Below are 27815 nucleotides of genomic sequence, written 5' to 3'. Positions count from 1 at the left end.
TTTTGGTGGGTGGGAGGGCAATACAGACACAAAAAGTCATTGCTTCATCATGGGAATATGTGCATGCGTAATTAAGCTAGTAGTCATGATGCCCAAATTCTAGTGATAAGTACCATGAACTGCTGCTGGCTGACCCAGTCATGGGCATGTGTCTGTTCATGTCTCTGAGCCTCCACAGCACCATGTGGGATAGCTTAGACACAGTTTCACTTGGTATACCATTGTTTTGTGTGTGTGTGTTTTTAAAATGTATTTTTATTGACTTCAGAGAGGAAAGGAGAGGAAGAGAAGGTAGAAACATCAATGATGAGAGAGAATCATTGATCGGCTGCCTCCTGCATGTCCCCTACTAGGGCACGTGCCCTGACTGGGAATCAAAGCGTGACCTCCTGGTTTATAGGTTGATGCTCAACCACTGACCCGCACCAACCTAGCTATACCATTGTTAATTGAAGCACTCATACCTGCCACCATTGAGGTCTTTGTACTTCGCACCTGCAATGAGAACAGGTTGATCTCATTGCCTCTAGCTCTCACACCTGTGAGTACTAATTCTCTACCTTCCCTTTCACAATGAACACCTTTACTTGGACACTATAACAAAAATCTGAATTTAAATACCTGAATAAGAGAAAAAAAGGTACTAGGAACTAATAATAATAAATATTTTTATTGGAGTTACTCTAGTGCATAAAGTTAGTCTTGATTATAGACTTGTTCTGTGTTTTGCATTTATCTTTCTAAATTGGGGGTGGAGGGGTTAGGAATGGAAATTATCATTCCTGTGTCTGTACATAGCCATGCATGTATGTAATGACTGTTTTCCTAGCAAGCTTTGCTTGTCTAAAAATTTTTGTCGCTTGCAAATAAAATTCCAAAGGAAGAAGCACTTAACAAAGAAGTTTTCTTTCATAAATGTTATGATTTGGGTATAACAAGCCATATTGAATCCATTGGGTTTTTGGTAATAGATTTAAAATACATCATAAATGTAAGTAATATGATGACTAATGGGTCAAGTAAAGTTGGAACATTTTAAATGAGAAAATAGCTGGAACCGTTTTCTGGAAATTTTTCCAGTTGCTGTTTGGTCCCCCACGAGGTGTACATTAACATAAACTTAGGGGAATCACCACTGGGGCTTGAATACCCTCTCTGATTTCATTATTACAATATGATTCTTCCTTTCACTATTAAGTCATCTCCTACGGTGATGGGAGCATAAAATAAGTGTAATTTATTTGTATTTGTCTAGTCTCCTCTTAACTCAATAGTCATCCCATCATTCTGTTTCCTGGTAGCTGTTCAGAAAGTTTTGAAAGGTAATTAGAATCTAATAATGGACAGGCATGGGTTTACTGGGGAATTTAAAGACAGAATCTATGGTGGAGACAGTGAAAAATTAGATCTGACAGAGAACTAGGTAACTCAGCTGGAAGACCACAACTCATATTCTTAAAATTTAAACTTGGATAATCATTTATTAAAGTTCAGTGAGGATTATGAAAAATTCAAAATCCTTTAAAACAAAAGTCTGATAATAATTTGAATAAAGCCCACATTAACAATCTATGTCTGGTTCTTTATCCAGTTATATTTCCAGCTCTCATAAAACAGATCCCACTGTTGAATAAAACTTCTCTAGTCCATTTCTTTAATGTTTTTATTTCAGTAATGAGGTTAATGTTTTTAATCAGTCTTTAAAATTAAATTGACTAGTATTGGAGTAACATTGGTTAGTAACATTGTACGTTTCAGGTCTACTAGTATAATTCTATAATACATCACTGTATATTCTAATATGCGCTCACCACCCAAAATCTAGTTTCCTTCATCGCCATATATTTAACCTCCTTTGCCCTCCTCACCCTCTCCCCACCCTGCTTCCCCTCTAGTAACCACCAAACAAACTGAGTTTGTTTTGTTTGTTCATTTGTTGTTTTCTGTTTTATATTCCACACATGAGTGAAATCATATGGTTCTTATCCTTTTCTGTCTGACTTATTTCACTTGACATGAACCTTGCAAGGTGCATTCATGTTGTTGCAAATGGCAATACTTAATCCTTTTTATGGCTGAGTAGTATACCATTGTATATATATGTACCACATATTCTTTTCATTGGTCAAAGAACACAAGTTGTTTCCATTAGCTATTGTGAATAATGCTGCAGTCATCATAGGGATGGATATATACGCATATATCCAATCTTTATATAATCTTCACAAATAAGTGTTTTCGAAATTTCCGGGTAGGTACCCAGAAGTGGATTTGTTGGGTCATGTAGTAGCTCTATTCTTAATTTTTCAAGGAACCTCCATACTGTTTTCCATGGAGACTGCACCAATTTACATTCTGATTAGTACTTTATGAGGGTTCCCTGTTTTCCACATCCTCTCTAACACTATTTCTTTTCTTATTGATAATAGTCATTCTAACAGGTGTGAGGTGGTATCTCATTGCGGTTTTGATTTCTATTCCCTTATAGCTAGTGAAGTTGAGCATCTTTTCATATGCCTATTGGGTCAAGTAAAGTTGGAACATTTTAAATGAGAAAATAGCTGGAACCATTTTCTGGAAATTTGTATGTCTCCTTGGTAAAAGTGTCCACTCAGGTCCTTTGCCCATTTTTTAATTGGATTGTTTTGTCATTGTTTTTGAGTTGTATGAGTTCTTCATCATTTGCAAATATCATCTCCCATTCGGTTGGTTGCCTTTTTGTTTTGTTGATGGTATCTTTTGCTGTGCAGAAGTTTTTTTGTTTTACCATCTTTTTAAATTATAAATGACCAGAAACTACATTGCTTAATTTTTACTTTTATTTTTATGCTTATAAATGCAAAACTTTGTTGTATAATTGTTCCCATTTGTAAAAGTAATCTTCCTATTATTATGAGACTGAAAATACTTACAATAAGGGCACTAATATTCTACCAAAAAGTGTCTGGCTAGTTCAAGGCTTTGAAAGGCTAGAGACACTGAGTAATAAAAATAACTGTACAGATTGGTTGAATTGTTAGATGTGACAATGACTTCATTGCTTTAGTTGAAGGAGTCACACTTTTGATCGACTTTATACCACAGTAAAGGGGCTATTTCATTGGTGGTGCTTCTCATGCTGGGCCATGCTTCCTGTCTGCTGGTGGAGCTGGTTCTGTTGAAAGGAACACCTAGAATTACAGCGTAGCCTTATTTCAGCTCTGCTTTTTAGCCTCTTGGCCTGTGTGCTATCCAACTCGCTCAAATGGTGCTGCCCCAGCCCCTCTGTTTATACATGGAACAGGATGTGTTTTGCAAGGAATGTGGTTAGTGCTCTTGCTATAAGTGGGGTGGGGCTGAGGTACTCTCTGGCCCAATGGGGGTCATCATGTGTAAAGATTGCACTGTACACAAACATACAAAAAAATTTTAAAGGTAAATTATTTAAATGTTCCAATATCTATTTCTTGCTTATAAAAAGTTAAGGTAACACCTGTCTTGTGTTGTATAAAGTATGAAGGTAAATTCAAAGTACTTTCTTTTTAACTTCTAGATGCCCACTTGAATTGCCTTTTGCACCCTTTTCAAAAGTCATTTGTCAATATTTGTTTGGCCTCTCTATTTCTGGTCTCTGTTCTGTCCCACTGATACACCCTCTCCAAGACTATACTGTCTTGATCCCAGTAGCTTCATAATAAGTCTTAAAATCAAGTAGTATAAGTCCTCCAGTGTTATTCTTTTTCAAAAGAGTTTTGGCTATTCTAGTTCCTTCACTTTCCTTAATAAATTTTAGAATCAGCTTCTCTATTCCTATATAATAAAAAGGTATTATGCAAATTGACCCTAACAGCAGAACGACTGGGAATGACTGGTCACTATGACACACACTGACCACCAGGGGGCAGACACTCAATGCAGGAGATGCCCCCTGGTGGTCAGTGCACTCCCACAGGGGGAGCTCTGCTCAGCCACAAGCCAGGCTGACGGCTGCCAGCACAGTGGTGGTGGAGGGAGCCTCTCCTGCCTCCTCAGCAGCACTAAGGATGTCCGACTGCAGCTTAGGCCGGCTCCCCGCTGGCAAGTGGACATCTCCTGAGGGCTCCCGGGCTGCCAGAGGGATGTCTGACTGCCAGCTTAGGCCCGATCCCCCCGGGAAGCGGGCCTAAGCCAGCAGGTGGACATCCCCCGAGGGGTCCCAAACTGTGAGAGGGCACAGGTCGGGCTGAGGACACCCTGATTTCTGTGTATTTATAATAAACTAGAGGTCCGGTGCATGAAATTTGTGCACTGGGAGAGGAGGGGTCCCTCAGCCTGGCCTGTGCCCTCTCACAGTCTGGGACCCAACGCTCCTTGCTGCCCACCAGCTCACTGCTCCTTACCACTCAGCTCGCTGCTCCTTAATGCTGCTGTGGAGGCAGGAGAGGCTCCTGCCACCACTGCTGCGCTTGCCAGCTGTGAGCCCAGCTTCTGGCTGAGCAGTGCTCCCCCTGTCAGAGCGCACTGACCACCAGGGGGCAGCTCCTGCATTGAGTGTCTGCCCCTGGTGGTTAGTGCACATCATAGCAACCGGTTGTTCTGGTCATTCTGCCATAACCGTTGCTTAGGCTTTTATTATATAGATACTACTGGGATATTGATTGGAATTGTGTTAAATCCATAGATCAATTTGGGGAGAACTGGCATTTTTATTATGTTAACACTTGGAGTGCGGGTGAATTTCCCGCCAAAATATAAGATGGCTCTGTCTTTTGGTTTTGTTCCATCCACCAAAAGGGTGGATTACAAACAAATATTTGGTAATACGCAGTTACAATCGGCCCGAGTTTACACGTTTCCCGCACTCCACCGCAAATCTATATGAACCGAGTTAAAGACGGCTCCCGCGGAGTATGCGCAATTCACGCGAGCCAACTTAACTCGTTTCCCGCACTCCAAGTGTTAAGTCTATGAGTCCATAAATATATTATGCGTATGGTAGGTCTCTCCATTCACTTAGGTCTTTTTCAATTTTTAATTAGCAGTTTGTAGTTTGCATCATGTAGATCCCATACATGTTTTATTAGATTTATACCTTAGTATTTATTTTATTTGGAGCTATAATAAATGATATTTTTGTTTTAAATTCTTTATTTCAATTGCAAATATCTAGTTTATAAAAACCTAATTGATTTTTGTCTGGTGGTCTTGTACTTCCTACGATACTTTGCCCAAATTCCACTTAACTGAATCTAAGAGTTTTCTGTAGATTCTGTGGAGTTTTCTACGTGGGGCAATCATGTCATTTGTAAATAGACATTTTATTTCTTTGTTTTCAATTTTCATGCTACTTAATCATTGGTTGGTTGGTTGGTTGGTTGGCTTATTGCCTTGTTACATTGGCTGGGATTTCTATTGTTATGTTGAGCATGAGTAGTGAGAATGTATATCTTTGCCTAGTTTCTGATCTTAGGGGAAAAGCATTCAATCCTTCATGACTTAAGTATGATGTTAGTGATATTTCTCCTCTATTTGATAGTTTACTAAGAGTTCTTATCATAAATGGATATTGGATATTGAATTTTTTAACTTTTTCTGCATCAATTGATATCATGTTGTTTTTTTTTGTTTTTGTTTTTTTTTGTAAACTGTTAATATCATTACATTGATTGAATTTCCAATATTGAAACAACCTTATAGTCCCAGGATAAACCTCTCTTAGTTGTGCTATATTATTAGTTATATATTTTGCTGGATTTGATTTCTAAATTTTTTGAGAATTTTTATATCTCCTATTTTATTGTCTTTGTCTGGTTTTCATATCAGGAATGATGATTTCATGAAATGAGGAAAATTCTCTGCTCCTCTGTTTTCTGTAGCACAAGAGAATGAAGAAAAAAGGAAGCAGTGAGGGATTTTTATAAACCCACTGTGCATTAGGAATTTCCTTCCCATTTCCAGAAGCCAGAAATACAGGGTTTCTCTGGTACTTCATATTTCTGCATCCTATGCCCACTTCTCTACTACTCCCTATTTCTGCACTCAATGTCCCACCTTTAGTCCAGGCTGAGGAATATGGGAGGAGAAATGAGAAACTCACCCCCATTTTGGTGGTATTTTGAAATCTAGCCCTCTCCAGTCTACCTGTTACCATTTACTTTTCAGAGCCCTCAAGTAGCTGCTTTGTGGTTTTATAGCTGTATTCTCTCCAGATTTTGTAGCTGCATAGAGTGGCAGAGACAGGGTTTCATCTTTCCCAGAACCTTGAAATAATTTCCAAAGAGAGGGAATTGGCAACTAACAAAGAGATGTTTTTGCTTTGGGGAAAAAAAAATAAAAGAAACAGGCAAATATTCCTAAGTTTTTTAAAGTCCATTATGCTCACATTAGAAACTGGAAATATCATGAGGGTAAATATGCATATGGTATTGGTATTAGTTTTCTTTTGATGCATAATAAATTACCACGAATGGTACTGGCTTACAGCAACACAAACGTATTACTCCGCAGTCCTGTAGGTGAGAAGTCCTAGTGGGTTCAGCTGGAGTCACTGCTCAGAATCTCACAAGGCTGAAATCAGGGTGTCAGCTGGGCTGGCTCTAATCGGAAAGCTCCAGGGAAGGATCCACTTTCAAGCTCATTCCATTTGTTTCTATAATCCAACTTCTTCTGTTTGTAGGACTGAGATCCCAAATTCCATGTCAGCTGTTGGCCAGGGTTTCCCTCATCTCTAGGGCTACCCATTCCTTCTACATAATCCGCACCATCCTCACAGTAGCAATGATATGTAGAGCCTTCTCCTCCAGATCTCTCTGACTTGCCCTTCTGCCAATGATATGTGGAGCCTTCTCCTCCAGATCTCTCTGACTTGCCCTTCTGCCTCCTTCGTGTGCCTTTTAAAGGACTCCTGTAATTAGATCAGTCCTTCTGGATAGGCTCTGTGTCCTAAATTCAACTGACCTGGGATATTTATCACAACTATAAATCCCTTTATTGCACAGCAGTATCTGGATTAGTGTTTGATTCAATAACCAGGTGACAGGAATCGTGGGGCGAAAAGTCATCTTGGAGTTCTGCCTGGCACAGAACCAGCTGAGAATGTTTCGGAGGGCTCCAGCATGATGTGACCAAACCTACTACCTCAGGTTGCGTTTCAGGCCCGGTGCTAAGTATCAAAGATGAAAAATGTGTGCTCACAGATCTTCTTAATTGGTGAGAGATATGCTTGTGCTGGGGCAGTTTTACAGATCAAGTTCTTAGAGAAAATGCTGAGCAATATCCTATAGATTAAGTGTTAGACAAAGAAAGGGTACATTCTAAAGGAGTAACATGAGCAAAGGCCTAATAGTGACTACATGGTTTGGTGGAAGTGGGTTCTATAAACTCCGTGATATTTCTGGAATTTTAAAGTATGAAGAGGACATGGCTGTATCTAAGGAAAAGTAGGTCTTTTTTTTTTTTCATTCTAAGGAGCTTGATCTTTTATTCCAAAGGGAAAGAAGAGCCATTAAAGAGGTTTATGCAGGAGTGAGCCAATCAGGATTGCATTAGACATAAATCATTTGGAAATACATGGGACGCTAGATTGACCGGAATCAGTCTAGACAGAGAAACCATTTAGGAGGCTTTATAATAGCTGAACAATATCAAAGGCTTGGAGGAAAGAAATGGCGAGTAACAGGAATGCTGAGAAAAGGGAATTGAATTCAAGTAATATTTTGGAAGTAAAATTGACAGAACTTAATCAGTGAGTGAATTTGGACCAGGAAAAGAGGGAATTAAATAAGTCTAAAGTCAGATTTCTATAACAACTGACTCCACAGAAATACAAAGGGTTGTAAGAAAATATTACGAACAACTATATGCCAACAAATTGGACAATTGGGACTAAATGGATAAATTCCAGGAAGCATGCAATCTTCCAAAACTGAATCAGGAAGAATCAGAGACTTTGAATAGACAAATTACAGCTAGTGAAATTGGACCAGTAATTAAAATAAACATAACAACTCCCAACAAACAAAAGTCCTGAACCAGATAGTTTCACAGGTTAATTTTACCAAACTTTCAGAGAACTAAGACCTATCCTTCTCAAAACATTCCAAAAAATTCAAGAGGAAGGAAGACTCCCAAGCTCATTTTATGAGGCCAACATTATTCGAATTCCAAAACCAGAAAACGAAATTACAAAGAAAGAAAATTATAGGCCAATATCCCTGATGAGCATAGATGCTAAAATCCTCAACTAAATATTAGCAAACCAGATCCAACAATGCATTAAAAACATCATAAATCATAATCAAGTGGGATTTATTCTGGGGATGCAAGGTTGGTACAACATCTGCAAATCAATATATGTGATACACCATGTAAACAAAATGAAGGATAAAAATCACATTATCATATCAGTAAGATGCAGAAAAAGCATTTGGTAAAATCCAGCACCCATTTATGATAAAAACTCTCAGCAAGGTGGGAATAGAGGGAACATATCTCAATGTAATAAAGGCCATATATGACAAACCCACAACCAACATTATACTCAATGGGCACAAAACTAAAAGCATTTCTGTTAAGATCAGGAACAAGACAGGGATGTCCTTTTTCACCACTCTTATTCAACATAGTCCTGGAAGTCCTAGCCGCAGCAATCAGACAAGAAGAAAACATGAAAAGCATCCAAACTGGAAAGTCATTATTTGCAGATCAATTGACACCAAAAGCCCACACAAAATAATAGGTATATTTATTTCACAAAAATTAAAATTGTGCTGCAAATGATACCATCAAAATAACTGCAAAGACAATCCACAGAACTAGAGAAAATATTTGCAAATCCTATATCTGATAGGGACTTGTATCCAGGATTATAAAAACCTCAGACAATTCAATAATAAAAAGACCAATGACTTAATTTAAGAATGTGCAAAGGATGTGAATAGACATTTTTCCAAGAATATATGCAAATGGCCACTAAGCACTTGAGTAAATGTTCAACATCATTACTCATTAGGAAATACAACTGGAAATCACAATGGAATGCCACTTCATACCAGCTAGGATGGCCGTAATCAAATATGACCTAGAGTTCCACTCCTAGGAAGATATCCGATGGAAATGAAAAAGTCCACAAAAAAGTTGCACATGAGTGTTCATAGCAGTCAAAAAGTAGAAACAACCCACATGTCTATCAGCTGATGATGGATAAACAAAATGTGGTGTCCCCGTTTGATGAAGTCTTACTCAGCCACAAAAAGGAGTGAAGTACTGATGATACATGTTTCAATAGGAATGGGCCTTGAAAGCATATCCGAAAGAGACCAGACATAGAGGGCCAGAGACTGTATGATTCCATTTGTGTGAAATGTCCAGAGCAGGCAACTGTGTAGAGACGGAAATTCAAGTAGTGGTTGCTGGGGCTGGAGGCAGGGAATGGAGGGGAGTGACTGCTACATGGTATGAGATTTCGTGTGTATGTGGTGGTGATTACGTTCGGGAATTATATGGTGGTGATTCTTGTGCAGCCTTGTGAGTATACTAAAAATCATTGAATTGTATACTTTAAGAAGGTCAATTGTACGGTATGTCAGTTATATGTCAACAAAATGTTTTTTAAAGGGTAATTCCTTTAAGTTCGGATATTTTTTCCTGTTTAAAAAATATGGGAGCAGGGAACTTTTTAATATTGCAGTCAGGTGACTCAGAGGTCTAGTGAAAAGCTGGAGTCTCAGAGTTTTGCTAGCCCTGATTAAAGAAACCCAAGAGAAGGCAAACTTGCAAGGGGCAGTGCCCTGAGAGAGCCTGGGGAGCCAGGAGGAAACCCATGGGTGCTGATGCCCGAGAAAGGTGAGAGGAGGTCCTCCTTATGAAGAGAGATGTAGATAATGAAATTATTAATAAGGACTATTAACTTTTTAGCTGCTTAATTACTTTGCTCTTCCTAGCTTCATCTGGGATTATGTCTTGTATTATATCTTCAGGCTCCAATGAAAAGAACACTTGTTAGATTCAGTTAAACTCAAATATTGGTTGAACAGATACATAGGTGAGACACACTATGCTAGTCCTTGGACATAAAGGTGTATGACATACTCTGCCTTCACGATGCTTATGGTCTTATGTCTTATTGATAATGAAAACATAAAGACACTGAAATAAGGCAAACACAGAAATAATAGGACTATTAGTTTTAATGTCTGGCAGCTAAGTGGCAGATAAGGACAACTTCTGGTATATGATACAAGTAAAATGGACTGTAGGTTTTAAGAAATCTCAGTCTACCCATGATGAGGTATTTGAAATGTTATCAACGCAAAATATATGGGGAAAGATGTAGGGAGTCTTCTGGTTTGCAGCAGGCCACAAGGAGAAGCAAACATTTTCTGCATATACTTGATAAGAGAGTGGTAGGGAGGCTACTTCACTTAGTCAGTCGGACATATATTGTTGATACCAGTATTTATGTCAAACTTTGTGCTGGATACTAGGGGGAGTCCTTTTGCCTTGGAAGAAGGGATGCCAGTCGTAGTACCAAACTGGAAAGGCTGCTTCATTTAGCCTCGGTTGAGAGGGCAAAGTAGATGTGTGGCCTTGATTCTGTCAGGAGCAGGGAGTCACATGGATTAGGCAGGAACGTGGGCATGGAAGTAGCCCAGGGAGAGTGTTCTTCAAGTAACTACACAGAAAGAATAGTTAGGTGATTAGTACAAGGATGACAACATCTGGCATTCTAATGAGTCCACAATACAGATGTTGGGAACTTCAATAGGAACTTGACGGGAAGTAAAGGCTTATATTCAGTAAGAGAGCTTCAGTAATTTTTTTTTTTATCTTTTTCAATTCTATAGCTGACATCAACTTGGATATATCAAAGCCTTTGAAAGCAAACCTGAGTTTTACCAAGCTGGATCAGATCAACCATTTTTTAAAGAAGATCAGAAGTGCACACGGCAATGAGACTTCGGCGCCGTCGGACACCGTGCGGCTTAAGGATGAGCTTCCAGCCTCCAAATGTTACCGTGGGAAGTTGTCTAAATCCAAAGTTCATGGTGATGCAGCACGAAAGGTTCCATTTCGGGAAAACATGTGGAGAGCTGTTTCCTGCTTTCAAAAAATTTCTGTCCATACTACTCAGATTGTGGTCGCCATGGAGACTGTCCCCCATCCTAACAAGCCTTGCCTGTTAGCATCTTTGTCGACCCTCAGTGGAAGCCTGAATGTTAAAGCGGCACAAAAAGTACCTGGTAAGTCACAGGAGAGGGGAGAGGGAGATGACAGTGTGACTTGGTACCATCAGGAAATGCATAATGGTGATAATTTATATTATTTGGAGGTTAAAAGTTTTAAGGGCCATCAGAGATGGGATATTTCTGGTTTGTGACCTTATTGTAGAGAAACTTTTATAACAAATCCGTTAAGCGTTTAAGTATTTTAATGTGCTAAACTAAACTGTTCCTTTCCACCTCTTCGGACATGTTCCTGCAAATGTCTTTAAAGATGTTCATTCCTAAATTTCTGTTCCCTAAAACAGCAGCAGTGGAACAAGGAGAAATGGTTTTACCAGCCGTTAGAGTAGCGGTTGTCAGGGTATGGTCGCAGAACCAGCCGCAGCAGCAGCAGCAGCAGCAGTAGCATCAGCTGAGAACTTGTTAGAAATGCAAATTCTTGAACCCTACTGCTGACCTGCTGAATCACAAACTCTGGGCATGGAGCCCAGAAGTCTGTGTTGCAAAAGTCATACAGGTGATTCCGGTGCACTGCATTAAGTCCCTGGTAACAGTTTATTTAAAAAAGAGAGATTGCTCTAGTGGCAGGGATGCTACCCAAAGTGTACTAGAAGTCAGGGTTCAGTTCTGCAAGGACAGGGCCATTGCGGATTGCCAGGCAGCAGCCCCCGGCAAGGAAAAGCCGTGCATGCTGCCCAGCCTAGCAAAGACAGGGAGGTATGGGCCCTGCAACCGGGTGTCCTGGATGGGTGGTGGAGAGGTGAGAAGTTAACAGGCAGTGACATCTACATTTTCCTCTTTTGTTACCGTGACTAAATTGTTACGTGCTTCTTCACCCTGAGTCAGAAAGGGTAGGCAGTAGGAATGCGCGGAGGGAAGGAAAGGACAAGGCACAGGTGGGAAATAACAGCTTTCAATCACTGGAGCTGCTACTGTGAGAGTTCAGGGCTCCGTGCCAGAAATTTTACTTTGAAAGTAAAAGTAGCAAAAGGGAAACATTTTTTCTCACTTTAATTTGCAGGAAAGAATTGGGGGGTAGGGGGCAAAGTAAATCCTGAAACTATATGCAATGTAGTGGCTTACCAAAAGAAGTAATTAAGTGGCAGCCGGAGACTAACTATAACTTAGTTCCATATAGCAGTTTGGGCACAGTAGTTTAAGAGATAAAGAAAAAGTTTTATAGTCGGGAAGTATGAATTTTAGGCCAAAAAATAGATGATTTATTTCTTTCTCACCAGAAATATTTGTGACCAAGCCAGCTGAAAGCACTGTATTTTTTTTTATTGTCTTAAAAGTTTGAAGTGAAATGTAAAGTCCATGGGGCATGAAAGATTATGAAACACTGGGCTACAATATCTGATTTATCCACAAATACATTGCAACCCAGACAACACTGGACCGGTTCCCACACCTTTCCAGTTCTACCTAATCATATAGCAGGGAAAGGCTAGGACTCAACCCGAGTGAGAGTTTAAATGTACTGTGCTCAGTTCTACATCCTTTTCTTTTTTCAGCCTCATTTCTTGTTTTGTTTTTTAGCTACTCATATTTTATCCACGTTTAACCATTTGTATGCCATAAGCGTCTATAGATGCAAGCGGCAGACCTTTTTTAATTAAATTCAAAATAGCGTGGCAGTTAACTGGTTAATGTGTCTATTCTTGTAAACATCTCCAACATGTCATGAAAATCCTCTCACTGAGCTAGACAAGGTCATAGACTCATTCTGTATTTGTATTTGTTTTTTCCACTCAATCCTAGAAAAACGGCGTACCCTGTTTCTTTTATATTTATGCTTTTTAATCTAGTCAAACACAGAAGTAGCAACTATAGCTTTGACTAAGACATAAATCATACAACTCTAATTGTGGTATCCAGCAAATGTTCTAAAATAGTTATTTATGTCAGCAAACTAAAACAGTTCGAAGTTAGCCATTAAACTGAACAGTTTTATTATGAGAGCATAACGAATACCAAATCGGGTTTCTGTGCGTTTCTGCTGAATGGAATGACATGCTCAAACATTTTAAGAAGATAAAGTCAGCAAAATAATAATAAATTATAATTAAGTAAAATAAGATTAAGTTCTAGTTTCTGCTGAAGACTAATTTCTAGGAAATTATAATTGAGAGATTACTACATGTTTTTCAAAAAGTGATTCTTAACTAAGCAAAACTTTTTAAAGTAAAATATAATTTAAGCTTTAAGCGTTAATTTTATTGTGTAGTTGAATATCTTAAAAATCCATGCTTTGGAACTTGGATAAAACACATGTAATTCTTTATTTGAGGTATATTTTTGATAATAGTTAAAAGTGATACCCACCAAAAAGAAAAAAATCTCCTATCAGTAGTCATATTTCATATTTTTCAAGTGACATCGTTATGCATTTGACCAAAATTTTTATAATATATCTTTGAGCTCAACAGAGTTAATGTCAAATTTTTATAGTTTGAATCTAATACAGAAATACTTAACTGTGTCTTTGATTTTATAGTTTATATAACTATTGTGACCATCTGCAGCAGCTGCACTTTTCAAATTATTTGCTGAACCAAATTGAGCACAGTGACAAAAGTAGTCATCTCAGATGTACTATTAAACAGAGAAAGAAAAAGGAACAGTGCCTTGGTACAGTATAACCATCTGCTGTACAGATGTTATTGTATAGAATGACTTAAGATAAAATAATTGTAGAAAATTTTCATTAAAACCTCAGCAATTTGCACTTGTTTATGCGAATCTGCATAACTCCCCAATGAGACAACACACTTGGGGTTTCTTTGGTTCTCACTCACTTTCTCTTTGATCCTTTTTGATGTGCTGACTTTAATAAACACAGTCAAAAACACTGTGCAAAAACATCATGGAAAAAACTACAAAGGAATAATTATAGCAGCAGAAACTACTCTAATCCCTAACTTACGCAAGCTATTTTTAGTGAAATATTTTTTTTAACACTCTTTATGTGACAATGTTATATAAACAGGGTAAAACGGTCCTTTCCAGATGAGTTTTAATTTAGGAGCTGAAATAGATGTGTAATGCTAGAGGAATCTTACGTTCTAAGGAATATTTAGAGAAACACAATTGAGAATGTGTTGTAGGCATGTTTCCTCACTTCTGAAAGGTACAAAAATACTTCAGTTTGCCTAGTTGTATTTTTTATCATTTAACTGTCATAAATTTAGGGGAAGTGCATAGGAAAAGGGAATAATAAAAAAGTAAAGGGGGAAAGTTAGTTTTCTTCCCAAGACATTGTCAGTACATTTAAATCTGAAATGTTTTTATATTCATTTACTGGTTTTTACAACGAAAGATGTACTGATTACTCACTGAAATGTGTTCATTGTTTGAAACAAAATGAAATGGTTAAATATTTTCCACTTTAAAAAAATCTAGGAGTTTTCCTTAGTTTCCTGTACTGTTCTGCAATCCTCAACTATGAGAGTTTCAAGGGACTTGATTTTTTTAAATTCCACCTGCAGATGCTAGTGTAACAGTGACTTATAATAACTTGTATTTCTGCTAGAATACTTACGTTCTTCCATATGTCTTTGGGAAAGGGGCCGTAAAGTTGATTTTAGTAGACATAATACTTGTATTTTAAAAGTTGGTGTATAATATCACAGAAAATACCTACGACTGTATTATCAATAACAAAATGAATCTCACTTAGAAATTATATCTTATTTTCGGAATCGTGTTAAGGCAGATAATATTTCTTCTGCTCTCCATGAAATCCATCCCATTCTGTAGTATGTTTTTTTAAAAAACAGCCACCTTTCCCCCCACGCGTACACACACAACACAGTCTTTTTTGCCGTTTGAAGCGTGTCTTTTTTGAGAAGCCATGAGTATGTAGCTATAAATCCTGGATAGCAGTGTAGCACTTTCCACAGGCAGGGAGGGAAGGAGCTGCAGACTTCTGCTCCCCTTGTCAGAGTAAATTACGGCTCTATTAGGGCGGCACTCCTTAGATTTCAGCAACAAGGGCGCACAATCCAGGCTGTGAAATAGCCTTACTGTGGGCTTCCTTGCTCTTTCACGGGGGCACTTAGATTAGCAATCTCCATGTAAAGTAAGGAAAAGGGAAATAGGGAATGAACAAAGGGTTAGGGGAGGAGCCTAAGTGAGGCCATCTTGTTTGGCATTTTAGTCAGAAATGGGAAGAGCTGCAAGCATCCCTTTCCAAAGGGACTTTTCATCCACGCAGAAAGCCATGAGTTGAACTCCTAGTCAGAGAGCTATGGTTTAAACAACTTTCGCTGCCCCTGCCTCTGTCATCCAGATGTACTTATCTCTGTGTATAAACAAAAACGGGGAAAAGCATAACCATATTATTTTTCACATATACAAATGCCTCCTCTCATGTTCACTGAATTCAGGACCAATAAAATATAAAGAACCTAAAGTTCCTTTTCATGTCCTGAAAAGTGAAACCGGGCCATTAATTGCGGAAAGTGGAGCTCCAGCTTTTCATTCCAGTTAGCTGGATCTCCAGAGGACACGCTCTCAAGGCGTTGTCAGCACCAGTGGATGCTCCGGAGATGTCGGGAAGCCGAGGGGAAGTAAAGCATCCAATTAGATATGACTGCCTCAGAGAATCCGCTCCATAACAAGCCATTTACAACACCCCAAAGACTTTTGTCACTTTTACAAAGAAATGGTGCTTCTTCCCAATGCCTGAACCATAAGAAATGAATTCTTTGACAGGCAGAGCCAGAGGACAGATCTGACCTGAAGCAGCCACTGAGGGTTGAAGTGGAAGCACAGCTGGTCAGCAGCCAGATGGGCCGCTCACCGACCTGAGTGAATATTGGGTGTGGGCACCAGGGTCTTGTCATTTCTGACACTGTCCCAAGTAGCTTAAACCCAACCCTGGAGGGAAGGTGGAGACCTCATTGGGTGTATAACATCTGGGATTTTATTTGTCATTTTGGCAAACTTCACAAGCGCAAAAGAAAGAGTAAAAGGGGATTATCTTGACAATGAAATGAGTTACTGAATCTTGTGATAATGAAAAGCAGAGGAATTCTAATGCCTTTCTATAGTCCCTGAGGTAGAGGTGCGTTTATAGTTTTGCAGAAGTAAAATGTAGGCAGGCAGAACAGATGGCCTAGAGTCCAGGAAACACGACACCCTCATCCCAGGACCGAGTACCACTATTAATCCTGCTCTGATTCCCTCCTGTTACTTTATAACAAGCTCAAAGTTGCTACTGATGAACTGGCATGTCCCTCCATTTTTACCCTTAAATTACCTCTAGAATACTGAGCTTTTTCAGCAGTGATATTTTTCTGTGCATAAGGGTGAAATGAGACATTTAAAAAAACAGAATTTTTGGAAGTTCTGAAAATTGAATGGGAAATAGAAAAAATAAAATTCTCATAACGTTTTTTCAAAATAATGTCCCATATTATTTTCCTAACCTAGTGGGAAATAAAAACCATAAATGTGTAAGATACTTCCTTGGGGAGTAAGTCTTTTGTCCTCTTCTCAGAAATCCTACACAGTGGGGGGGAAAATCCCAACAAATGAACTTTATTCTCCTTGCTGTAATTTTTATCATAATATAATATTAGACATAATTCTGGAGAATATAAGCAATATTAACACTACTATGTTAGAATGATCTTTTTCACATCTTCAAAAAGAGAGGTAAGAAGTTAAGAAGGTTTGATATTTAAAAAACAACCACCCACTAGTGGATACACGCTGTCCAGGAATGCTTAGATTGTCACTAGTCTCTTGTTTAACCAGATTATGTTAGTGCAGGCTCATACATCTTTCATTCGGGATACTTATGTTTTTCTGTGATAAGGATTTATGCATTTTAAGTGTTATGTGATTATTGTTCTTCATGTACATTTTTGTTTTAGTGCTGTGTGGTTACTGTCACTGTTTTGGATCCCAGTGGGAAGCCTTATAACAGATAGGAGTGTAACTGCAGACATCTAGAAGACACCCGCTGGGTTGAGTGTCTGATGTGTTAATTTCCAGGTTGCATGGAAAGGAAAAACCATGTAGCACGCAGCCAGCCAGGCTGTGGAGCGCTGTCCTGTGCTGCGGTGGGTGAGTGTGATGTACCTGCCCAGCCATCCGAGGGGGTGAGCTCCTCTCACAGAGATAACCATCTCTGACTTTTTCTTCTGATTCATCACCGACCTGAACTCCATTTGAACCTTGTTAGACAAAAAACAAGCAGAATTCCTGGCCCAAGCTATAAAATATAATTAAGCCCTTTTGAAATGATGTGTAAAAGAACATTGCTGTGCCCCCACTTATAACCACTACCACCACCACAACCAATAAAGTTAAATCAAGCACTGCCTGTAATGGATTAAAATAATAAATGTTCCTGGATTTCAGTGTTTGAAGTACTTGAAGAAAACAGGCTCCCAGCAGCCCGGGTAGCTGAATGCAGGAGAGACATTTATTAATGACGAGTTCAAGGGTTTGGCCTGTTTAAGATCATTACTTTCTGTTTACCATGGGTTACACATCTCTTATATTTTTACACAGCCCACATGTGTCCACATTCAATAATGAAAGCTTTTTTTTTTTCACCAAAGAATTGTTAATTGTGTAAATGTGGTTCTCGTGGGGAATATGAAGTCTTCATAAGACTCTGCTCTGTTCTAATGAGAAATCCAGGACCGTGGCTACAGTCTTCCAAGTGTATCCCCCTTCAGATCTTGTCTCCAGCTAAATTACTCTATTCCTTCCTATTGTTTTAGTTACCAAATTTCAGACTTGATCTAGACTGCTAGAAAAATGTTGGCGCCAGGTCATATGTGTTAGAATTGTGTCCCATTGCCCTGGATTTTATGTCTTTAGTACTATAGCAAAAAAAAGAGTCGTTTTCATTTCTTTCCTTGTTTTAACGAATGTATGGTAAAGAATCATTTCTCTAGATTTAGATACATTTGGGGGGAGAAAAGACAACTGATAAAAATTTCTTATGTACACATTTTGAAACAGAATGTTCCTTGGGCAGGAGAAAAACGGACCTTTTAGACAACAGAAATGCTATGAATTAACATGAAGTTATCTCGCTGTGCAAAATCCCATTGGAGAAGAAAGGTTCCAGTCCTGGTAATTAAATGCTAGAGATCTTTTACTTCACAGCTTTTCCTCTGCATCCTTGGTAGCACCGTGTAGGTTAGTATTTGGAGGAATGGACAAAAATTGTTATAGCCCCCAGCACTGGGACTATGGAAAAAGAGAGGGTTAGAAGTAAGTCTCTACCCCCCACGCAGCCTGTAGTTTTGCCTGTGGTCACAGCAAATTGCCCTCTCATCCACATAAGCCAGGAGGCTGTTTGCTAGGAAAGATTCTGGCAAAGCACCCCAGTCAGTGATGAGTGGCTGAAGACACATCTTAGATGTTCTGTTGCTCTCTGGCCAGGCCCCTGGACCTGTAGGCTATGTTGGCACAACATACCGAGGCCGTGTAAAACAGCTGGGGACAGGAAAAAGCATTTATTCACAACCGTATTACCAACTGGAAAAATGAAATTACTAAGAGCTAACTAACAGCAGCAGTTTTTATAAGGCAACATGGTGCTGGAAGGAGGCAGAGGGAATCTAAATCCCGGCCCTGCTACTTACCGGCAGTTGGTTGTGGTAAAAGTTACAATTCCGCTAATTTCCAAAATGAAGGCAAAAATATTTAATTCACAGGGCTGTTGAGAACATCAGGCGAGATAATGTATGTAGGGTATTCTACACATTCCTTGGTACAAATTTATTATGTTCCTCAATAAATATTGGTGTTTTGGTTTTTTTATCTTCCTCCCCAACTCAGTCACACCAGTGAATGATGAGGGCATAGATCAGTAAATTTTAGAGCTGGAAGTTACCTTAAAGATCTTCCTTTTCTTTATCAAGAACCCTTTTTTTTTCTTTCCCTCATGGGCCTCATGATCCAACCAAACTGCATTTAGGATTACATAGCTAACATGGCTATACCTGCCTGTGATACGACTCCAACCAAAAGGAAAGCTTCAGTACACCTCCTCAGCCCTGTCTCAGACAAATCTGTGACTTCTTTTACCTCTGTGAAATACTGGAAATGCTTCATGGACCACCATTACGATGTGGAACTCCCTAAGTGTCAAAGAACCCTGGGTTGAGGCCACCTGAGCTAGCCCTAATCCCTCACTGAGTTAGGAGTGGAGCAGTTAGCCAGGGGTATGCTGAGGCAGTCTGGTCTTTCTGCTGCACCAGTCCTTACAGCCTCAATTGTGTAGATCCAGACCAGTTTCTAAGCCGTTGCAGTAGGTTACTTAGCAAGTCATTTTGCTTTCAACATTGTTAAGATAAGTTTATACCAGTTCTTCCATTCACGTGACTTACTCTTTAAAAAATTAATTCACTGGCAGTTTCCTAATGTAATTACACTAACCAGCTATTGTATTCATCTGAGAACCTATGGAGTGTGTATTTGCTGCTGTTCTTTCCTCTCTGGAAAGGTTGTCATACACTTTCCAATATGCACAGTCCAACCTGCCAGTCTGGGTGTTTTTTAAACACGGACACATGATCCAATCAAGTTTTATTTTTCTAATAAACTGACACAACTGTAAAAACAGTGAGCATGGTGGCAGATTGGAGGGGAAGAAAGAGGCAAAGCATACCCTCTACACCCTTTGGTATTTTTAGTTTGGTTTTTCTAGGATCCGAATGTTTTAAAACATTTCTCAAAAAATACCTTTCCCAGACAGGGCCAAGTATAAATAGCCAACTCAGCAGACATTTTCATCTTTCATGAGTAGTTCTCCCTTTCTTAATGTGAAAGGGGGGAAAAAATTCTATTTCTGCTACTTATCATTTTCCTATGTTCAAAGGAAAGGTTTGGATTAGTCTGGGGTCCATTGAGGCCTTGGTGGGCTTCCCTGGAGACTGAAAGCCCACTCGTGAGAAATCATTAGGTGCCTTGGAGAGAGACATGTTAGCAGGTAGACCAACCATTTGGACTCTCATTTTGATGGCCAGACTTTTTAGTAAATTGGGAAGCATCAGCATCCCTTGCAGCTCGTATCCATTGTAATTCTGACGGCTTTATGGTTTGTTCATATACTGATCTTATCCTATACTTTAGTTTATTACTAGGTATAATTATATAGGCTTATTATAAAATATAGTGTAACTAAAAAGGATCTGACCAACTTACATATTCTGATCAAGCAAGGTGTGTTTTTTTGCATGGTTAAAATACTTACGTGCTATTTTTATGTGTTTCAACATAATTAGTTGAAGGAATTAGAAAAAGATTTCCAGTCGTCTTTTTATGGACCATACTTACAAAAACCTTTTTCTAGTCATCTAGTCACTTCTGGTCATCGTTTCATGGATCGTACGGATAAAAAGTTTTCTTCCTTACTTTCAGAGGCATCGTGCGTGATGCTTCGCTGTTGTGCAAATCGACTTGTGGATGTATCTAACACATGTTTGCTGGTTTTCTGGTAGCCTCAGATTACTTCCAGCTGGATTAAAAAAAAATACCTGGACATGCTTTGCTAGCACATGTCATCATGGAGTGCTCTTTCTAATGACATACAGAAGCTTGATTCCAAGTGTGTTTTGCACAGTCAGCATGGAAATGCAGGAGCCTTACTGAGGTCTAGGAGAGACGATGATGTAGCGCTGGCAGCACTCTGTAAACATTCTCCAAAACAAGTGGTTTGCATTTATTAGTCTTCTGAAGGAGTATTTTAAAGGTCACGAAACTATTAGTTCCTTGAACTAAATTTTTACACTCAGTGAAAAGTATGTCAGTGTGCAAGCAAAGCAAGATTATTTCTGTTTATCACACCAGTTGTTTCTGAAATTACTTCTCAATGTTGCTACACCTCATTTACTTTAATTAAATATCTGCCATTAGTTTTCTAGAGCTGAAATTAAAAATATAAACACAGATTTTTGAAACAAGCCAATGGAAAAATCAGGCAGAAAAGCATTCTGTGGAATGGAAGGAGGTAGAAGGAAGAGGTTATACACTGGGTCAAAATGACCTGAACACACAGTCATTAAGTGCAACGTTGGGTCCTGGGTAGGATCCTGGAATCGGAACGGGACATGAGAGGAGAAACTGGTGAAATTCAAATAAGGTGTCTAAATTACTTAGTTGTTTTGCATTGATGTTAATTTACTGGCTCTCGAGAATCATGCTATCATAAGTTGTTAAATTAACATTAAGGAAGCTGGGTGAAGGATATCGAAGTTGAAAGCTATCAACTTTGCTGAAAGCCTAACATTATTGCAAAATTAAAAGTTCTTAAAAATGGCCTGATGAGAGGTTAAGTAATTTTAATGATATTCCTGCTTTTAAAGGATAACTGATCATTTTCAATCTTATACTTTCACAGCATATTTCTTTAATATTTTCCTTCTGTCATTTTTGGAAATTTAGGGGGGAAAGTAAAAGTACAGAAAATGTAACCCATAACACATCAAACACCTGTATACGCACCAGCTAGAACAAAGGTAAACATTTTATCATTTACATAATAGGCTGAGAGAGATAAAACTTCACAAAATTACTCAGTCTTCCCCAATGTTCCAGTGCCAAGAAGATAGCTCTTCATAATTTTTACACGTAGCCACTTTGTCCAACTCTGCGTGAATTCATTCAGAAGAACATACATGCTGGAACTGTTGCCATTTATACCAGATTTTGAATGTATAAGTATCCCGCTTAAGAACTCAGTATTCTCAGTGGCCCTGAGCGTATGTGTGGGGTGATATATAAAATGCGATTCATTTTATCCCAGTGAAGATACTTAGCATGTTTCCTGATTAAGAAAGAAAGGAGGGGATGGTGTCCCACAGGCCAGCTTCTCACAGAGTGAGAGCAAGGGAAAGGGAGAATTAACAGCCTGTCATGAGTCCCAGGGATTATTTTCATATTTTGTGGTAAAAATGTGAAGTTTGGTTTACCATTAATAAATGCCCCCTATAAAATTCATAACTACTCTTTATTATTAAGTGATCACCATAATCTCTTATTATTGGCCACTTAGACCAACGTTAAAGTCACTGAACTAATATGGTTTTCTATTATTTTGTTGTAGGTTTTTTTTAAATCAGCAGGAAATGTTTAAATGGAAACAGAGACTCTATTTTAAACTTAAAAGCTGTATTTGTGAGTGAACCTTTCTGTGGTTCCCCGGATAACTGGATTCCGTCATGAGGAGCAAAGCCAAGGCAGACTGGTGTGTGTAGCAAGTGTAGGGGGCAGGTAGGCACATGGGGATGAGTTAAATTAGTCTCCAAAGTGATCCACCCCTAATTTCCTTATGGGTGTACGAAACAAAGGACAAGAAAGGTGACAAGACACCAGGAAGGGCACATTGGTGTCTATTGGTCATGTGTCTTCTTCATGCACTTAGGCAGTGCCTGTTCCTGTGTGATCGCGGCCAACATTAGCATCTGCAATCCTCAATGCCATGCGTGTGTTTAAACAAGTCTGGGATCAATGCTACTAAACCTGAGATATAGGCAAGTACAAACTGTAAAAAGATTAGAAAAAGTAAATGTAAAGTGAAGAGTAAGCTGTTGGGAAAAGGGTGAAAGGGGAAAGAAAAAAATGGACAGCAACTACACAGACTTAATTAAATAATGGATCAGAATGAAAGAATTGATAGCACATGAAGTGAATTTAAAGAAGCAAGAAAGAATGGGGTTTGTATGATAATAGGGAAGTGTTCATGTCTTTCAACAGTTCACTTGCTTAACAGAGGCAATATTATAAATGTTGTTGGTTGTCTTTTTTTTCCTCTAGTTTTTATTGAGATCTCAAAACTTGAGGCTAACAAATTGCCAAGGAAAAATGTGATGTGAAAGAATACACAAATTATTCACTTTATCTTGGTAGATCCAGTAAATGGTAGATAATCAATAAATATTGGTTGAATAATGAATGCCTGCATAAATATCAAGTTGGAGGTGATCCAGGATATCCACATTTTTTTATTGGGAAAAGCACTTATTTAGGAATTAGGCATGGTTATGGATACTATCATAAAAAACTATACTTAAAACCATGATAGTAGAGAATTTTACTGAAATAAGAAATTAGGGATGGCTTATGTTTTCTTGTAGGAGTTTTATGGTTGTAGGTCTTACGTTTAAGTCTGTAATCCATCTTGAATTTAATTTTGTATATGCCATGAGAAAGTGGTCCAGTTTTACTTTTTGCATGTAGCAGTTCAAGATCATTTATTGAAGACACTGTGTTTTCCCAAATGTTTATTCTTGCTTCATTTATCATAGATTAATTGATCATATATGTGTGGTTTTTTTCTGGTTATTCTATTCTAATCCTTTGATTTATACATGTGTTTTTATGCCACTATCATACAATTTTGATTACAATAGTTTTGTAGTACAGTTTGGAATCAGGGAGCATGATACCTTCAACTTTCTTCTTTCTCAAGATTACTTTGTCAATTCTGAATCTTTTGTGATTCAATACATATTGTAGGATTTTTTGTTCTAGTTCAGTGAAAAATGCCTTTGATACTTTGAAAGGGATTACATTAAATCTATAGATTGCTTTGGGTAGTATGGACATTTTAACAATATTAATTATTTCAATCTATGAGCACAGTATATCATTCCATTTATTTGTGTCATCTTCACCTTCTTTTATCAGTGTCTTTTAGTTTGAAGAGTACAGGTCTTTTACCTCCTTGGTTAAATTTACTCCTAGACACTTTATTCTTTTTGATGCAATTGTAAATGGGTGTATTTTCTTTATTTCTCTTTCTGATAGTTTATAAGTGTATATAGAAGTGCAACCAATTTCTTTATATTAATTTTGTATCCTATAAATTTACTGAATTCATTTATTCTAATAGTTTTTTGGTGCAGTCTTTAGAGTATAGTATCATGACATCTGCAAATAGTGACAGTTTTACTTTTTCTTTCTAATTTGGATGCGTTTTATTTCTTTTTCTTGCCCTATTGTTGCAGCTGGGACTTCCAATACTATGTTGAATAAAAGTGGTGAGAAGGCATCCTTGTTTTGTTCCTGATCTTAGAGGAAAAGCTTTCAGCTTTTCACCATTGAGTGTGATGTTAACTGTGGGGTTGTCATATATGGCCTTCATTATGTTGAAATACATTCCCTATATACACACGTTGTTAAGAGTTTCTTTTTATCATAAATGGATGTTGAATTCTGTCAAATGCTTTTTCTGCATCTGTTGAGATGATCATATGATTTTTATTCTTTCTTTAAATTTATCATTATTGTTGAGAGTATTATAGATGTCCACCATTTTCCCCCATTGTCCTCCTTCACCCAGTTTCCACCCCATCCCAGACCTTCACCACACTATTATCTGTGGGCTCTGCATACATGCATATGTTTGTTGGTTAATCTCTTCTCACTGCCCTCTTTCTTTCCCTCTGAGACGATTTTTATTCTTCATATTGCTAAAGTGCTATACCACATTGATTGATTTGCAGATGTTGCACCATCCTGTGTCCCTGGAATAAATATCACTTGGTTATGGTGTGTGATCCTTTTAATGTATTGTTGAATTTAGTTTGCTAATAATTTGTAGAGGATTTATACATCTGTGTTCATCAGGGACGTTTGTCTGCAATTTTCTTTTTTGTGGTGTCTTTGTCTGATTTTTGTATCAGGATAGTGCTGGCCTCGTAAAATGAGTTTGGCAGCATTTTTCCTTCTTCAATTTTTTGGAATAATTTGTGAAGTATAAACATTAATTCTTTAAATGTTTGGTAGAATTCTCTTGTGAAGCCATCTCATCCTGGACGAGATGTTTTTTGAGTTTTTAAATTCTTGATTCCATTTCATTACTTGTAATCAGTCTATTCAGGTTTTCTATTTCATCGTGATTCAGTAAAAATGGCCCTGGCCAGCACCTCCAGTCCCAGAGAGACTCCCAGCAGTTTCTCGCCTATTTGGCAGAGGCTGTAGGATTAGTAAATGGATTTCCTTCACATAGTCTGCTGCCCTTTAAGCCACTGTTTTTTCACTGTGCCCAGGGTAGGCCAGTCTGCACAAGGGCCCTCAGTGATATCCCTCCCTCCTGCAGTTCACTCATCAGGGGTGAGGTTACTGCTGTTATCATGTCTCCATCGCTCTTACCCTTCTCTATGTGGTCCCTCCCTCCTTTGTTGTGCAGATGTTCCATCCGTCCTCATTTCTTTTTCAGGAGGAATTTCTCTATATATAGGTGTATATTCAGTGTGTCAATAGGAGGAGGTGAGTTCAGGGTCTTCCTACAATAGCATCTTGGACCTCATCAGAGCCTGAAACATCTTGTGGCCAGAAAGTAAAAAAGTTCCCCAAGAAATGATGGGGGACTATCAAAAGGACACAGGAACCAACTTGAAGGGGTTTCTAATGTCCCACGCTGGTTCCATTTAAGCAACAAAGCAATGAGAGTATTCGATTATAACCCACAAAATAAAATATATATCTATGAGTCCATACTGATATAAATAAATAATTGAACTAATAAGTGGGGTAGAAGGAACAGCTCTTTTCATCATAGAGTACTAATTAATAAATGTAGAAGAATAAGAAAGTTGGAAATCAACATTATCATGCACCACAGTAATAACTGATGCATTCAAGAACCAGAGATGGATGCCAGTGTTAATGAGAAAAAGTTTGATGTAAAAGAGGATAGTGCATAATCTCCAACTATATCCCCACAGATTTTATTATTTTTAAGTGGAATAATAACAACTTTATAGTGGCAAAACCTGAAACACCACTTTACTAGTAGCATGTGATCAGAGTTAACAGTACCAGTAATAAAACATCAACATCACTCATCCAAATATGATGCAGAGAAGGGCTTCACTTCTCTGGCATTCTTGTCAAAAATCCATAACCACATTTTAATGAGAAATCATTAGATAAAAGCAAATCGAGAGGTATTCTGCAAAATAATTGGCCTGGGCTTGTCAAGAGTATCAAGGTCATGAAAGACAGAGAAAGCTAGATCTGCCACAGAATAAAGAAGACTAAGGAGACGACAGCTAAAAGCAGTGGGGGATCCTATTTTGGACACTTGACCAGAAAAAGGACATTAGTGGGAAAATTAGCAAAATTTAAATAAGATCGGTAGATTACTTAATAGTATTATATCAATGTGGCTTCTGATTTCAGTTTCATACTGTGGTTACATAGCTGGGTGAAGGATATAACGGAACTCTGTATATTGTTTCGACTTTTAGGCAGGTCTGATATTTCAAAATTAAAAGTATTTTGCGTGGTTCTAACCAGTTTGGCTCAGTGGATAGAGTGTTGGCCTGTGGACTCAGGGGTCCCAGGTTCGATTCCGGTCAAGGGCATATACCTTGGTTGCGGGCACATCCCCAGTAGGGAGTGTGCAGGAGGCAGCTGATCGATGTTTCTCTCTTATCGATATTTCTAACTCTCTATCCCTCTCCCTTCCTCTCTGTAAAATATCAATAAAATATATTTTTAAAAGACTTTAAAATGGTTATGGCAGGCAAAAAAAATTTTTTTTAAAAAGTATTTTGCGTGCTTTTTTTTAGAGGAAGGAGACTTGGAATGGATGGCTTCTAAGGTCTCTTCCATCTAACCTTGTTGTTCTATGATACAGTGTTCTATGACGCAAATCAAGAGTGGCAGATTCAAGTACTTTTCTTTTCTACTGTCTAGTAAGAAATATATTGAGACAGGTGAAAACAGGATTAGATTCTAAAGTGCCAATTCCCTTCAGTGGGGTGCGTCCTGGTTAGCTACTGTTGTGCCCAGTACTATAATGAATAAGGTGGCCCTGGCCTCCAGGATGATCACAGTCTAGTGACGCTTGAAAATGGTGTGGTCTTCTGTTCAATCACTTCGATTACTAAGGTCTCTCTTCCTTGACATTTTAAAATAATGAAGTTGGGTAGAATGATATAGAAATTGATAAGTCTTGAAACCTATTTTTCAATCTGAGTATGTGATGAGATCATGATAAACATTAAAGAAGATAAGCAATCCAGGGAGCCTTTGAAATTAAACACTTTGTCTATGAGGGACCAATAAGACATTCACATTAAGGTTACCACCAGATAATTGAATATTTCATTGTAGGCTAGTATGATGATGCATGCATTTGAGAATAAAGGGTAATGTAATTCATACATTTGCTAGATAATTGTACTGAAGTAACCTTATACTTTTTTAATGTCATTATGACAGATTACTGAGTAATCAATTGATATTTCTATTTAGCAGATCTTTACTGTTGAGAAGTCTTAACTGTGTTCCAGGAAGTGTAACACAGTTAAGTCAGGAAGTTATGACTTAAGTTCTAAACTCCATTAATAAAGATGATTTTTAATTCTTATTTATTCGGGGGCTTGTTTCTTTTTTAAAAATATTTTTTTATTTATTTCAGAGAGGAAGAAAGAGTTAGAGAGATAGAAACATCAATGATGAGAGAGAATCATTGATTGGCTGCCTCCTGCACACCCGCTCCCCTCAGGGGATTGAGCTGCAACCTGGGCATGTGCCCTGACCGGGAATCGAACCATGACCTCCTGGCTCATAGGTCAATGCTCAACCACTGAGACATGCCGGTTGGATTCTATTTTTTTATTTTGTTTAGTTTTCCTTTAGTCTAAGTGA

At 38.3% G+C, this 27815-nt stretch overlaps 1 protein-coding gene across 1 annotated transcript in view; it reads left to right on the top strand.

Annotated features, from left to right (window-relative positions):
- VPS13B (vacuolar protein sorting 13 homolog B) overlaps positions 1-27815 on the top strand; it is a 583949-nt gene that overhangs the window by 426712 nt on the left and 129422 nt on the right. Inside the window, exon 37 of the mRNA XM_023763624.1 lies at positions 10803-11198. Within this exon, the coding sequence (XP_023619392.1) occupies positions 10803-11198 (396 nt within the window). The remainder of the gene's footprint in view (positions 1-10802; positions 11199-27815) is intronic.

Source organism: Myotis lucifugus, unplaced genomic scaffold (genome assembly GCF_000147115.1).
Source record: "Myotis lucifugus unplaced genomic scaffold, Myoluc2.0 scaffold_294, whole genome shotgun sequence".
In the NCBI taxonomy this organism is placed as follows: domain Eukaryota; kingdom Metazoa; phylum Chordata; class Mammalia; order Chiroptera; family Vespertilionidae; genus Myotis; species Myotis lucifugus.
Note: the sequence above shows the minus strand (reverse complement) of the source record. Positions and strands in the feature narration are given on the sequence as shown.